The sequence below is a fragment of the Rhincodon typus genome, chromosome 4 (assembly GCF_021869965.1).
Source record: "Rhincodon typus isolate 14 chromosome 4, sRhiTyp1.1, whole genome shotgun sequence".
NCBI classification, from domain to species: domain Eukaryota; kingdom Metazoa; phylum Chordata; class Chondrichthyes; order Orectolobiformes; family Rhincodontidae; genus Rhincodon; species Rhincodon typus.
This window is the reverse complement of record NC_063335.1, coordinates 73,417,972-73,433,286: the sequence shown is the minus strand read 5'-3', so window position 1 is coordinate 73,433,286 and position 15,315 is coordinate 73,417,972. Positions and strand designations below refer to the sequence as shown.

General features: G+C 39.5%; 1 protein-coding gene across 1 annotated transcript in view; it reads right to left on the bottom strand.

The window, feature by feature from the left end:
- The window catches only part of LOC109917406 (rho-associated protein kinase 1-like), a 117,107-nt gene extending 102,863 nt beyond the window's left edge, over positions 1-14,244 (bottom strand). The window contains exons 1-4 of the mRNA XM_048596135.1: positions 14,176-14,244; positions 13,103-13,184; positions 7,865-7,965; positions 4,402-4,539 (exon numbers count right to left, since the gene is read on the bottom strand). Coding sequence (XP_048452092.1) covers positions 4,402-4,539; positions 7,865-7,965; positions 13,103-13,184; positions 14,176-14,244 — 390 coding nt within the window. The remainder of the gene's footprint in view (positions 1-4,401; positions 4,540-7,864; positions 7,966-13,102; positions 13,185-14,175) is intronic.
- Positions 14,245-15,315: the final 1,071 nt, after the last annotated feature.

Below are 15,315 nucleotides of genomic sequence, written 5' to 3'. Positions count from 1 at the left end.
TGGCGAATCGATCCCTCTCAGTCCAGCTCATACTGTTCCATAATTCTCTTCGATTGACCTCCTTGACGTTCCTCATCCTTGCTATTTTCTGACTTCTTCAATTTTTGTCACCCCCAACTTTCACTTGTTTTCCTTGCAAGTCTTCTTTCTGTATGTGGGTGGTCAGCTGCTCAGAGACCTAAATGCCTTTCAAAGACCTTGCTGTTCCAACAGGCTCCCAGCCACACTGACCACCACCACCCCCACCAACTTCCCCTTCCCCCAATTCCCCTTCCCCCCCACCCTCGACCCTGCCAGTCTTGAGTGGACCAATCCTTGCTTCTGTACCTCAGTGCCCAAATGCTGATTACTTGTCCAGTTCTCAGCTGCAAGCTGTGATTGGAGAAGATTCTGCAGCCTGAAAGTGGGAGAGACAGAACCTGTGATTTGAACAGCACCTCTTCTCTCTCTCCAGCCTCCAATTATTGTAATGCACTCAATTCCCACTCTTAGGAACTGCCAGGTTCACATTTGATGTTCCTTTCTAAAAAAAAGACTAGCAGTTGCTTAGAGCAGCTTCCTGATTGGCTGTTCTACGATTTGCCAGTTGGCTTGCACTCAACTCTGTGGATTTCAAGCCAGTCAAGTTGAAAATAAACGAAACTAACAGAGTTCCTTCACTGAGAGTTCTCATTGCCCTTCAGCCTCACTGGCCAAAAATCAACAAAACTGCCTGGGAATCAACATATTCCAAGTGACTATCAGTCAGTGTCAGTTCAATATGTTAAAACTTTCCAAAGGTTGGATCAAAGAATTCCAAATGGATGATTTCCAAATTCCCAATGGTGAAAATCCACCATAAATACAGCTTTCTCGATCAGATCACTGCAATTTTCACACCAACAAAGTTCGCACTTTACCTCAGATTACACTGGAAAGGTGAAATATCTAAAAAAAATTTGAACACGTAAAGCAAACAATTTCACACTGCTACAATAACGAGTCTACAGGTTCTGCCATTAGCCCAAAATAGACATCTTGATGATCACAAAATTGAAATCATTATTTGAGAGATACCAGGCACCAACAATTGGCTGTTTAAAGCAACATGTTCCTATGGTTGTGTATAATAGGAACGAACAGATAGTACTCAACTAGCTTGCACCTGAAAAACCCAAAGCAAAACAACTGATGTGATTCCGTGATTGGGAGTCATAACTGTGCTCATTGCTATAAGAAAAACAATTCAAGACAAACAATCAAACATTTAGATTTTTTAGCAGTGGCGTACATTCATACACTGGGACCTGTTCATTGCAAATAGGCAGTGTCTGCTAATACCGGAACTGCAGGACAATTCCACATGCACATAGGTCCAGACCCTCTACTTCGTTCTGTCATGTGCAAACTCCACACTTTGCATGTGCACAGAACAGATGCAACATCTAAACGGGTCTCAGAAGCGGGGGCTGGAGAGAATTGACAGGGTTAGGGGAGTGATGGGAAAGAGAACACAGACAAGGCTGGACGAAGAGAGAGAATAGATTGGATGGAGCAAAGGGAGGGCCCAGGTGCCAGGAGGCCCTCGCCCACTCCCTGTTCTCCTGGTTCCCTTACTACCCACGACTTCGGTCCCGATCTCCACGCTTCCTAACACCCTCTCCCAAGGCCCGGAGCTCCCCTCCACCTCCGCCTGGGTTCCCATTTTGCCCCCTTCTGTATCCCAATCTCCCTGCAGGCCATATCCCCGCCCCTCCTGGCCCAAAAACCAGTTGTATGAGCATACAGGATTTAAAGCGGCATATTGCACGCATGCACTGGTGTCAGCAAACACAGCCAACGAAATATGTTAAATCTTTGTGCTTATTTTGAATTGCCTAGAAATTTGCAGAACTTATAGTTCCCTGTTACTTTCTTCATGGCAATGCCTCAGCCAATTAGTGAGTTTACAACCTAATCAGCACCTTTGTTCTCCTGCAGTATAAATTGATGTGTGACCACTTAAAATGGATAATTCTTATATTTGTTCTGCTAGGTTCAAATGAAAAGCTTCAGAAATATCTACTTTCAGTAGTAGTTACTGACCTTACATAAAAACTGGCAAAAAATTAAAGATGTAACAATACATGAAAAGGAAAGAGAAAAGGCAAAGAGAATAAAGAACAGGATGGGGTGATTAGGTAGGGCAGAGTGATTGAATGACAAAATAAATGATAGCATGAAACACAACAGAATGCTAACAAGACAAGGAAACAAATAGATAGATATTGCGTCATTCTATTCACAATCTACTCGAATAAGATCTTGTAATTTAAGAATAATTGTGAACGGTAAATAATTAAGTATGTAATGATCAATATGTTAATTTCTGGACTGTTGTCAGGTTTCAAGAAATTCTTCATAATTCTGTATCTCTTTTTCACACTATCTTAAACATTTTCTGAAATGTCTAAGTCCTGTGGACCTGTCTCTCTGATAGTGTTCAAAATATTCACCACCATAGTAGGTTGGATCTTAAACAACAATGAGAAGACTACAGTAAAGAGATAGGAAGCTTAGTGACATGCTGTAAAGACAACAATTTCTCCCTCAATGTCAGCAAAACGAAGGAGCTTATCATCGACCTCAGGGAGCGGAGTGGAGGACATGCCCGTATCCATATCAATGGTGCAGAGGTAGAGATAGTCATGAGCTTCAAGCTCCTAGGAGTAAGTATCACCAACAATTTGTCCTGATCAATCTAAGAATGACGCTACCATCAAGGAAGCGCACCAATGCCTCTACTCCCTAAGACGGCTAAGGAAATTCAGCATATCCACATGACCCTTACCAATTTTTATAGATGCACCATAGAAAGCATCCAATTCAGATGCATCACAGCTTGATATGGCAACTACTCTGCCCACGACCTCAAGGAATTAAGAGAGTTACACAGCCATCACGCAGAACAGTCTTCCAGCCACGGACTCTGTCTATACTTTTCGCTGCCTCAGAAAAGCAGCCAACATAATCAAAGCCCCCACCCACCTCAGTTATACTCTCTTCTACCTTCTTCTGTTGGGCAGAAGATACAAAAGCTTGAAAACACATACTGATAGATTCAAGAACAGATTCTTCCTTGCTGACTCTTCCTATCAGACTTATCGGACCCCTCATATATGAAAGTTGACCTTTCTCTGCATCTTCTCTGTAGCTGTAACACTATACTCTGCATTCTGTTCTATTACCCCGATTTACTTATGCAAGGTATGATTTGCCTGTATAACAATACTTCTCACTATATCTTGATACGTGACAATAATAAAACAAATCAAAAATCAAATCAAACTATGCACAGATATCGCATTCAAGGAGGGATATGAAAAGATCAAATCAAGCTTGATTATTGCTATAAAGAGACACAAAGTAAGTTTTACTCACATTGCGCTAGAGACGAAGAGACAAGAAAATAGACTTGAAAAGGGAATGACAATTCAAACAGTATAAGAAGAGGGTGCTGATTGGTTGAACCATGGTTGGCATGGATAAAGCTGGAACTGTTAACTGTTAATCTTAGTAGTTGAAGAAAGTGAGACCAGGTAGCTATATTCTGATTGGTGAGGGTACTGCCATAGGGAAAGCAGCAAGGGTTTTCAGGCTCCACTACTTTTCTATCAATGAAAAAGGTGCAACGTAAGGACAAATTTCTCTTACACCTATATAGAATAAAATCCTTGATTGCTGCACTCCATTAATATTTATACTAACTCTAAAATATATAATTCACACTACATGAACATTATACCAGGCAATATAAATTATGAATTATGTCCAACACAATATTTTGTGCTCAAGACCAACTAGAGTGATGTGGTCTGCATATCTGATTGAAAATAGTTTTATGTGGAAATTTCAAACTTTCAACATAGTGTGCCTTGCAACTTTCTCTCCTCTCTCCAAAGAACACTGATAGCTTTCTGTATTTAGTGTCTCATACAATATTTTCCCTTTTGGATGTTGTGAAAGTAGTTACTATTCATCAGTAAACCATGAAAGGGTCAGGAGATTATTTAATTATTGCAAATTGCAAATCTACTACCTTTATCTGACGCAATGCACAGTGCCTTTCCACACTCACAATGCATCACAGTAGATTTTTGTTTTGTTAACACATACTAATGCTGTCCCAGTTGAGATAAGACAAATGCCATCAGATCAGGATTAAATCTGAGATCATTCTGAGTTGTACAGATTTAGTTAGTTAGTCAGTCTTGATTGTTTGTTAACCCCTCAGATTTAGGGATGACAACTATTATTCACCTTGAACATCAGTTATAACAATTTAGATATGATGATTTTCAGATATGATAAATTTGATTTATACACATTTCCAAAGCTACGCAGTACAACTGTACATGATAGTAATAACAAATTTAAAAATACCTGTACTACCCATGGACTATTAGCAAAAGCCATGATGCCCCTCTCTTCCCAAAAGAATGCTGAATCAGATCGCTTAATCATCTCAAACTTGCTGAGTAGTTTCATTGCAAATACTTTTCTTGTGCCTCTGTGTCTCACCTTAAAAAGAAACAGTGCGTTAGTAGTTAACTCAAAGATGAATAACCATATTATCCTCTTTTGCCCTCACAGTAATTTTTAATGACTATTTGTAAGATTCATGAAGACTTAATATTATAGAAAGCCTACAGGAATATAGGAAAGAGAGGGATGAAGTTATAAAAAGGAAATTAAGGAAAAAGAAAGAGGAAAATATTCACAGGTAAATCCAAGGAATATAAAGATGTATTTATCAGTAGATTTAATATAAGAGCATAATGAATGAAAGCGTAGGACCAAGCAGATATACAAGTTAACTTATGCACCATTAAAGATGATGTTGGCAAGGTTCTTAATGAGCACTTTGTCTCTATCTTCACAAAGGAGATGGCTTATACAGACTTTCTGTTAATAGGAATGTGAAATATTCAATACAATAAACATAATGCAAGTGGAAATACTAAAGGGACTAACATCCATGAAGGTGGATAAATCAACACAGCAGGATGATTTGCATCACAGGCTGTCAAAGGAAGGCAGGTTGGAATTTCCAGGTAATCAGAGGTTCATTTTCCTATCTTCACTAGCTATAAACAAGATACGAAAGAATTGGGAGATCAGCAAATTATACACCATTGTTTAAAAAGAAGGATGTCAGGGATAAGCCAAACAATTATATCATATCCAGTGACGGACAAATTATTAGAATCAATTCTGAGAGGCAGGATAAACTGTCATATACAAAGGCATGTTATAATCAGGGATATTCAGCATGGCTTTGTTAAGGGAAGGTCATGCCTTACCAACTTAATTGGATTAACAAGGAGGATTGATGAGGGTTGTGCAATGGATGTTGTCTACTTGGATCTTAGCAAGGAATTTGGCAAGATCTCATGTGGCATACTGATTGATTCAGGGTACTGAGAGGAGCTGGACTCAAAATTAGTTCAGTGACGGGAAATAAAGGGTAACTGTCAATGGATGTTTTTGCAAATTGAAAGCAGTCAGTAATGGAGCTTCAGAGGGTTCAGTTTTGAGTCCCTTATTTGTTGTATGTATTAATAATTTGGAGTTATGTATGGGAGGTATGATTGGGAAATTTGCAGATGACAAAGAAGTTGGCGTGCAGTCAATAGTGACAAGGTTAGTGATTGACTCCAGAATGGTATCAATGATTTGGGTGAGTCAGTGGAAGGGTGGCAAATGAAATTTAATCCAGAGAAGTGGGAGGTAATGTATTTGGGGAGAACGAACAAATAGATAATACACAGGGGTGGCACAGTGGTTAGCACTGCTGCCTCATAGCCAGGGATGGGGTTCAATTCCACCTTCGGGTGACTATCTGTGTGGAGTTTGCACATTCTCCTAGTGTCTGCTCCAGGTGCTCAGGTTTTCTTCGACAGCCCAAAGGTAAGGTAGATTGGCCATATTGAATGTCCCATGGTGTCAAGGGATGTGCAGGCTAAGTGGACTAGCCATGAGAAATACAGAGTTAAAAGGATACAGTAGGGGGGCAGGTCTGGGTGGGATACTTTTCAGAGGGTTGGTATGGACTTGATGGGCTGAATTGCCTGTTTTCACACTATGGGGATTCTTTGATTTTATTCTACATTATAAATGAAAGGATATTGACAAGTATGGAGATCTCTGACTACATGTCCACAGGTTCTTGAAGGTAGTACGGCAAGTCGCTCACTAGTGAAGATACAATATCTAGTATTTCTTTTTATTGCACAAGGTATTGATTTTTTTTTGAAAGCACAGGTATCCAATTGTGAAATTGTATAAAAGGCCAGAATTATGTAAAGAAAATGCAGGTTAAACTACAGCTAGAATTTTGTGTTCAGTTCTGGTCTCTGCATTCCTGTAAAAGCAAAATGCTCAGGAGAAAGTACATAGGAGATTTACAAGAATGTTGCTAAGATTTGAAAGAAGAAAGGTTGGATAAGCTATGATTGCTTTCCTAGGAGGTTGAGGGGATGACTTAATTAATGTGCACAAAATGATAAGGGGACCAGAGCAAATAGCAGAGAGTATCAATTACCAATTGCACTGATTTCAGATAGTTGGTGGAAAGATTAAAAGATGGAAAGAGGAAAAATCTTTTCACTTAGTGGAGTGGTGGGTTCTAGAATGTATTGTCTATTTGCTAGTGGAGGCAAAGACCTTCAGCATATTTAAAAAAGTACTTGGATCTGCATCTGAAGTGTTGTAACTTGTAAGGCTACAGATCTGGTGCTGGAAGGTGGGATTAGAATACGTAGCTAGCATTTTTTTCCTTTTCTGGCTGGCACAAACATGATGGGCTGAATGCCCCCTTGCTTAGCCATAAATAACCTATGTTTCTATGGTTAAATCAATATCACAATCACTCAATTGGGAGATGCAAGTTCATACTGAAGTGGTTAATTCAGTACAGTATCAGCACACAGGCTTGCATTCAAATAGGTAAAACTTAAAAGCATAGGAAAATAGAGGTCGTGCATGTTTTCTGAAAATTGGTCGTTATGTGAATAAACACCATGGTTTACTGCTTAAATTGTATGGCAAAATAAAATCATTTTCATAACAAGATCATGACAATTTAAAAGTTACCAACAGAAAGCACATATTAGAATAGCTTTTAAAAAGCTTTGAAAAAAATTACACAGCAGCAATTATGTTTAATGTACATTCATTCCTTGGAAACTGTACAAAATACATTCCAGTGAATTTAGCTTCACCTCATGTTGAATGCTGTACTTTATTAAATCTGTAAAGAAGAACTATTCCCATGACAAGGACATTACATTGAAATATATGATGCCTCGAGGGAATAAACTGAAAAATGTTAATTGTTAGAAATGTAAGAATGCAAGAAAATTAAAAAAAGGACTTGAAGTAGCCTGCTCTGCATCAATACAATCATGACTAATCTTCTACATCAACCCCAGCTCACTGTATGATTTTTTTATCATTCCATTATTTTCAAAAATCAACGATACACATGACACAACTCAGGATCACCATGGTCAACCACCCTAAAACCTTGACCCATTCACTGGATACCAGCTCTACACCTTGGTATCTCAGATTCTCCAGCATCTGCAGCTCCTACTACCCCATTCATTGGACGATCAGCTCAGAAGAATTTCATGGCTTAAATTCAGGATTCTCCTTTTCACCAAAAGGAAAAGGAGCATTATTACAGCAATCCATATCTAGGAATCAAATGAAACTGCAATACTGAAACCACAGACTGCTGCTCCTTCACTACATGGTGTGGTAGGCTGCAGCATTCCAAATGTTTTATTGCTTGAAATTCTGAACTCCAACATAAAATGAATAATCCAATGTCATAACCCACCAGCTGAACTTCACCAAATGCTCCTCTCCCAATCACTTTAACAACTTCATAGTCTTCTGCTTTCATTCTTAAATCCCGAACTTTACTCATTGCATCTTTGTCTGCAAAATAAATGCAGAAAGTATTAGTCACAATTGCAATGAAAATGAACTATGCTCACAGGCAAAGTAATGAAGTTAAATACTATCCATGTTTTGGGTACTCCTAGTGCCATATGGGTTAAAAAGGCAACCACAGTGCATATGCAGAGCTCTAACGTGAAGCACAGCATATACCACTTTGGTGAAAGCATTTCGTGTACAGTTAACATCCACTAGAATTTAGCAGAGCACGACAAACGTGACATCAATCAGCATGCAATGCTGACATGATGCCATAGCTGCTATTTTGAAGGACAGCATTCCAACCAAAGCTGTCCCTGAAGTTTTGAACATATATCAAGCATCAGCAAGGCCCTTGCATAGCACTATTCAAAGGGATTATTAAGTATTTGAAATGTTTATAATTCATTCATTTTGACTGTTGCTAAAATATAAGAAAGAATTTTTCTTCTTTAGATGAACAGCATAACGAGATGACATCAACATAAGACTCCAAGAATGAATTCAGAAGAAAACTCTGTACCCACAAAATGGAGAGAACGTAGATATTACTACCACAGAAAGTGGTTTACATGAATAGCATAGATGTATTTGAAGGGAAACTTGACTAGTGTCTGAGGTGGAAGGGAAAACACAATTACATTAGCAGATTTAGATGAAGAAAGATGGAAGGAAGCTCAAGTGAAGCATAACACCATCAGAGACTCAAAGTCAAATGATCTGTTTCTGTGTTTATTATTTTGTGTAATCCTATCTAAAGCCTACTTTGAGGAAACACTATCAGCATGAATCACAAACAAAAAACCTGATGTTATATAAAAGATCTACAGCGAAAAAAGAAGCATGAGCAACTGAGGGAGTATAAAAAGAGGTATGGTTTGGTAGCAGAAACAGTGCAAACATAAAATGTGATTGCTCAACAGAGAAGTGTAGCAAGTGGTTGAAAGAGATCGGTGTTAAGGCCTCTCTTACTTCATATAGACGTAAATGATTTTAACTTGGCAATCGAGGAACAATATTTAAATGCCCAAAAATATGATAGTGTACATTTTTGGAAGCAGCAATATGGAAATGAATCATACTTTCCATTCCAAAATATTAAAGTCCTAAAATAAGCAGTATAACATAAGGCAAAAAATAACTGTTATACTTAATTCAAAACCATTTGGTTCATAAAATGTAAGAATGAAATGATCCGTAAAATGAAAGTAATTTTCTGCAAATCAATTGAATGTGATAGTCATTAGGTGTGCAGTAGTGTCTGAGAGATGTCCCTCAAAGTTGAAGTTCAAGGATGCCATGGATTTTCTCTATTCTTGCACAGGATAGGTTGCTGACAAGTCAAGCATTTACTGCTCACCCCAAATGCTTCTGATTGAGTGGCTTATCCTAACAGCTTCAGTGGCAGTTAAGAGCCAACCACACTGTCGATGGTCTGGAGTAAGGTGTGTGCCAGACTTCCTTCCCTAATGGATATTCGTGAACCAGATGGGTTTGCCTGGTCACCATCAGACTAACTTATAATTCCAGATTTTATTGAATTCAAATCTCACCATCTGCTGTTGTGAAACTCGATCTGATGACCCTAAACATTAGCTTTGGTCTCTAGATTACCAGTCCAGTGGCGTTATCATTATGCCACCGCCTCCCCCTAAATACCTGCCAGAAATCTATGATTTTTTTTTAAAATATGCTTTCATGAAATATGGGTGTTGTTGGCAAGAGCAACATTTCCCGCCAATCCTTAACATCCCTCAAGAAATTGCCTTCTTCAAATTGCTGAACTACTTCTGGTACAGGGGCATCCTCAATGCTGTTAGCAAGGAAATTCCAGGGATTAGATTCAACAAAAGTAAAGAAAAGGTGATATATTTCCAATTCAGAATGGTGTGTGGTTTTGAGGGGAACCTGCATGTTGTGTTCACATGCGTCTGTTGTTTTGGACCCTCAGAGATAAAAATTGTAGGCTTACTGTTGTTTAGCTAGATCTTCAAAATTGGAAATCAGTACCTGGATTTTCAATGTGAGGTCAGGAACCCAATATGGAGATTATTCCTCCAAGCTGCATCACTCATTCTTGCAATGCCACTTTTAAATACAGATGATCAGGAAGCAAGGTTGTCAGCCGATTTGGGGCACAGGGTACCTCCAGGAGGTAGGAGCTGCTTGACACCAGTGGAAAGGTAGATAACAGCCAGGTTGGAGTTCACTTTTACTTGCCAATTTAAACAGTCAGATCCTTAAAGCAGTCATGGATGTCAAGGGGGAGATCAGTGCTCACTGGGCACACAGACTAAATTTTTCAAAATGATACAATCAAAGTGGTCCACATGAATCCAAGAATTCTGCAGAAACAACAAAAGACTGAAAGCAGAGACTTCAGGAGTGCGAGAGAGCAGTTGAAACTTTTTAAAGAACATGAGAGCAACGTGGAGGCTGTATATAGTGTGCGGACGAGTAGGGAAGTCTGCATAAAGAGGACAAAAGTGCAATGGAGACTTTATGGAGAGTTGAAATTTTATTAACAATGCAAAAGAATAACGGAAATTTCATAAAGTGTACAAGAGAATGCAGAGACAATCAAAACAGCGGAGGAGAGCAGCACAGGGCAGGCTCTCAAAAAGTGTGAAAGAGTGTTGGGGACTGCATAAAGAGCAAGAGTTCGCAGTGGAGACTTTATAAAGAGCAAAAGAGATTGGTGGAGATGTCATAACATGATTGAATAGGAAGCAAAAATTTCATGAGGAGGGCGAAAGCGCAACGGGGACACTGAAAGAGCAGTGGAAGCTGCACAAAATGTGTGGATATTTTGTGGAGATTGCATAAAGAGGCTGCATAAAGAACACAAGACAGCAGCACAAGTTACATAAAGAGTACAAGACCACAGCAGAGGCTGCCCAAAGAGCACAACAGAGTGGCATAGGCTGCATAAAGAACACAAGAGAGCGGAGGATGCTACATAAAGACCACAAGAAGTTGACTAAAGTGCACAACAAAACGGCGCAGGCCGCATAAAGAGCACAAAAGAGCTGCAGAGGTTGCATAAAACGCACGCGAGCACAGCAGAGAATGCATAAAGAGCACATATAAGGCAGCATAAAGAGCGTGAGAACATGGCAGAAGCTATATTAAGAGTGAAGGATAGTGGCGGTGGCTGCACAAAGAGCACAAGAGGTCAGCACAGGTTGCAAAAAAGCGAGCATCGCAGAGGATCCATAAAGAGCTCAAGAGCATGGCACAGGATGCATAAAAAGCACAACAGCACACCAGAGGCTGCATAACGAGTATGAAAACAGGACAGAGGCTACATAAAGGGCACAGGATATACAGGTGAAGGCTTCATGAAGAGCACGAGAGACAGTGGAGGCTGCATAAAAAGCACAATAAATATAGTAGATATTGCATAAAGTGCATGAAAGAGCAGTGGAGGCTATCATTTATAGCACTAAAACTGGTATATTCAAAACCCCTTTTTTGTTTATTGATCTGTGCAACATGATAAATGGTAAAATAGCCTCTTGAATGTCAGTACTGCAACCGTCTTCCAGAAATGCAATTGTCAGATATTTGTTTCCAGCTGGTTCTTTGATGCATTGTAAGACCATAATAGGATCAGTAGAAGGCCATTCAGCCTCTCAAGTCCGCTCTGTCATTCAAGAGGACCATGGCTGATCTGACATTCCTCACCGGCAATTCCCTCCCCTTTCCGCATAACTCTTGATTCCCCTACTGATCAAGAATCTTTCCGTTTCAGTCTTAAATATACACCAGGACTCTGCCCCCACAGCTCCTTGTGGCAAAGGGTTCCAATCTTTCACAACCCTCGGAGCAGAAATTCCTCCTCATCTCATTCTTAAATTAGCACCCATTTAAGTTAAAGGATGAAAACATTGCACGTGGAGTTCTGAAGAGGCATCACTGATTTGAAATGCTAACTTTGTTTCTTTATTTACAAATGTTTATTGGCCTGTTGAATATTTCCAGTGCCCTTGGAACTTTGCTCTTGCCTTTAATTCACTTCATTTCCTCTACCTTCTGATTTTTTTTTGTCCTTAACCCTTATATCTTATTCATTAAAGGTGAACCACTGATACTGTTGTTAATCAGAAGTCCGATGTAGTGCACTGCCCTGGCTCAGGTAAAACGCTGAGCAAAACATAGAAGATTGGAGATTTGAGGAGGCCATTCGGCTCTTCATGTCTGCTCTGCCAATCGTCACAATCATGGCTGATCGTCCAACTCAATAGCCTAATCTGTTTTCTCCCCATAACCTTTGATTCCATTCGCCCGCAAGTGCTACATCTAGTCGCTTTTTGAATACATTCAAAGTTTTGGCATCAACTACTTCCTGTGGTAATGAATTCATCACTTTTTGGATGGAGAAACGTCTTCTCATCTCCGTCCAAAATTGTCTACCCCAAATCCTCACACTGTGACCCCTGGTTCTGGACCCACCCACTATCGAGAACATCCTCCCTGTGTCTACCCTGTCCAGTCCTGTTGGAATTTTATTAGTCTCTATGCGATTCCCCACTTTCGTCTGAACTCTAGTGAAAACAATCTCAACCTAGTCAATCTCTCCACATATGTCAGACACGCCATTCCCGGAATCAGCCTGGTAAACCTTCGCTGCACTCCTTCAAGAACAAGAGCATCCTTCCTCAGAAAAGGAGACCAAAACTGCACACAATATTCCACAGGTGGTCTCACCAGGGCGCTGTAAACATCCCTGCTCCTGTACTCGAAACCTCTCGCAATGAAGGCCAACATACCGTTGTGGAGGTGATAATAATAAGATAACTAATGGAACACATGGGGATGTACTTTGCTGACGTTTCTGCTTTTAGATTTCTTCAAGAAGCTAAACAAGCGAGCTATTAACGTTTTTCTTTTGTCAGACAATCCCAACAACTATGCACTATATAAATTTGAAACTTAAACTACAAAGTAATTATTTGTTTCCGAGTCTATCTTAGGAGAACATTAATATATTTTTATCTATACTAGAAATGTTTATTTGTCTAATATTAGATTTGTATCTCTTTACTTAGCAATATCAGTAATAACTTGGTATCAAAAATGATATTTTTAAATATTTCTGAAGTAGTAATTTTATGTAGAATTCTGCAATACTCACATCGATTTATGAAGCTGTCAATGTTCTTGTTTTTTCTTAAGGCAGGAAAGTCCAAATCATAAATTAAGGCATCCAAGCTATCCTACAAGAGAAAACAAATTTTCTTTTAAATAGAAGACAGAATGACTGCAACAACGTACATCAAAGTAAGAAGATACTGTGTTTAAAAAGTTTACTTCTAGCACTTTATGACAGATACTACATTGAGTGTCTAAGAAAATTATCAGACTAAACAGTGACATAATATTCATCAAAACTGATTTTTTAAAAAATTGTTCATGGGATGTGGGTATCATGGGCAAAGTTAGCATTTATTGAACATCCTTATTTGCCCTGGAGAAAGTGTCATTGTGCCGCTTTCTCAACACCTGCTATCCTTGGAGTGTAAGGACACCAAAAATGCTATTTGGAAGAGAGCTCCAGGATTTTGACCCAACGGCAGTGAAGGAATGTCAATATTGTTCCAAATCAAGGTGGTGAAAGAGTTGGAGAATATGCAGGTGTTATTGCTACCATGCACCTACTGCCCTTGTCCTTCAAAGCTGCAGAGGTTGTGCATTTGAAAGATGTTGTTGGAGTCATCTTTGTGAGTTACTGCAATACATCTTCTAGATGGTACACGCTGCTTCTGTTGGGTGTCAGTGGTGACAGGAATGAATGTTGAAGGTGGTGGATGGTGTACTAATCAAACAGGCTGTTTGGTCCTGAATGCTGTCAAAATTCTTGAGTGCTACTGGAGCTGCATTCATCAAGATGAGCATTCCATCAGAGCTTATGCCTTGTAGGCAGTGGACAGACTCTAGGGAAACAATTTACATGCCACAGAACGACTAGCCTCTGACTTTTTCTTGTAGTCACCATATTTAGACAACTGATTCAGTTCAGTGTCTGGTCAAAGGTCATCTATAGGATATTTCTAGTAAAGGATTCACTGATGGGAATGGCATTAAATGTCAAGGGGCAATGTCTAGTATCTCTTGTTTGAGGTAGTCATTGTCTGACCTTGTGTGGCTCAAATGTTACTTGCCACTTATTAGTCCAACCATGGAGGTTCTGCAGGTCTTTCTGCCTACGGACACCGACTGCTTCAGTATCTGAGGTGTCGTGAATGGTACTAAAAATTGTGCGATATGAGCAAACATCCTCACTTCTGACTTTATAACATAGGTAAAGTAATTTATGAAACAGCTACACATGTCTGGGCCTCAGGCATTCTCGAGGAACTCATGTATTCTTTTTATTCATTCACAGGATTGGACTTCGCTAGCTGGCCAGCATTTGTTGTATATCCCTATTTGTCTTTGAGAACATTGTGGTGAGTTGTCTTCTTGGACTGCTGCAATCAATTTGGTGTAGGTATATCCACAACTCTGAGATGGAGAAATTTCTAGGATTCTTCCCCAGTGATACTGATTGAATTTTAATATATTTCTAAGACAGGATGGTGAGTGGCTTGGAACAGAACTTGCAAGTGGTGGTGGTGGTTCATTGTATCTGCTGCCCTTGTCCTTCTACTAGATGATATTGGTGATCAGTTTCGAAGGTGTTATCTAAGGAGTGTTGATGAATTTCTGCAGTACATATGCACCTATGTCAATGAATGTTTATGGATGTAGTGTCAATAAGGTGAGTGGGGTGCTTTATCCTGTATGATGTCAAGCTTCTTGATTGTGTTGAAGATCCACTTATCCAGCCAAGTGGAAGCATTTCTTCACACTCTAACTTGTGCCTTGAAAATAGTGGACAGGTTTTGAGTGTGGAACAGAATTACATGCTTCAGGATTCGCAGCTGCTGAACTGCTCTTGTCCTCACAGTATTTATATATAAAGTCCAGTTCAGCTTCTGGTCAATGGTAACTCTCAGGATAGTGATAGTGGAAGATTCAGCAATAATAATGTCAATGAATTTCAAGGCATGTGTGTCAGATTCTCTCTTTTTGGAAATGGTCATTGCCTGGCAATTTAACGAGATGAATGTTACTTGCCACTTATTAACCCAAACCTCGATGTTCTCCAGGTGTTGCTGCATATAGGCCAGATTACTTCAATATTTGAGATTTCATGAAATGTTGCTGAACATTGTGCAATCTTAAAAAACATCCCCACTTCTGAATTTATGATGGTGGGAGATTTATTGATGAAGCAATTGAAGATGATAAGGCTGAGGATACTATCATGGGGAACTCTGCAGTGGTATCCTTAACAACCATTAT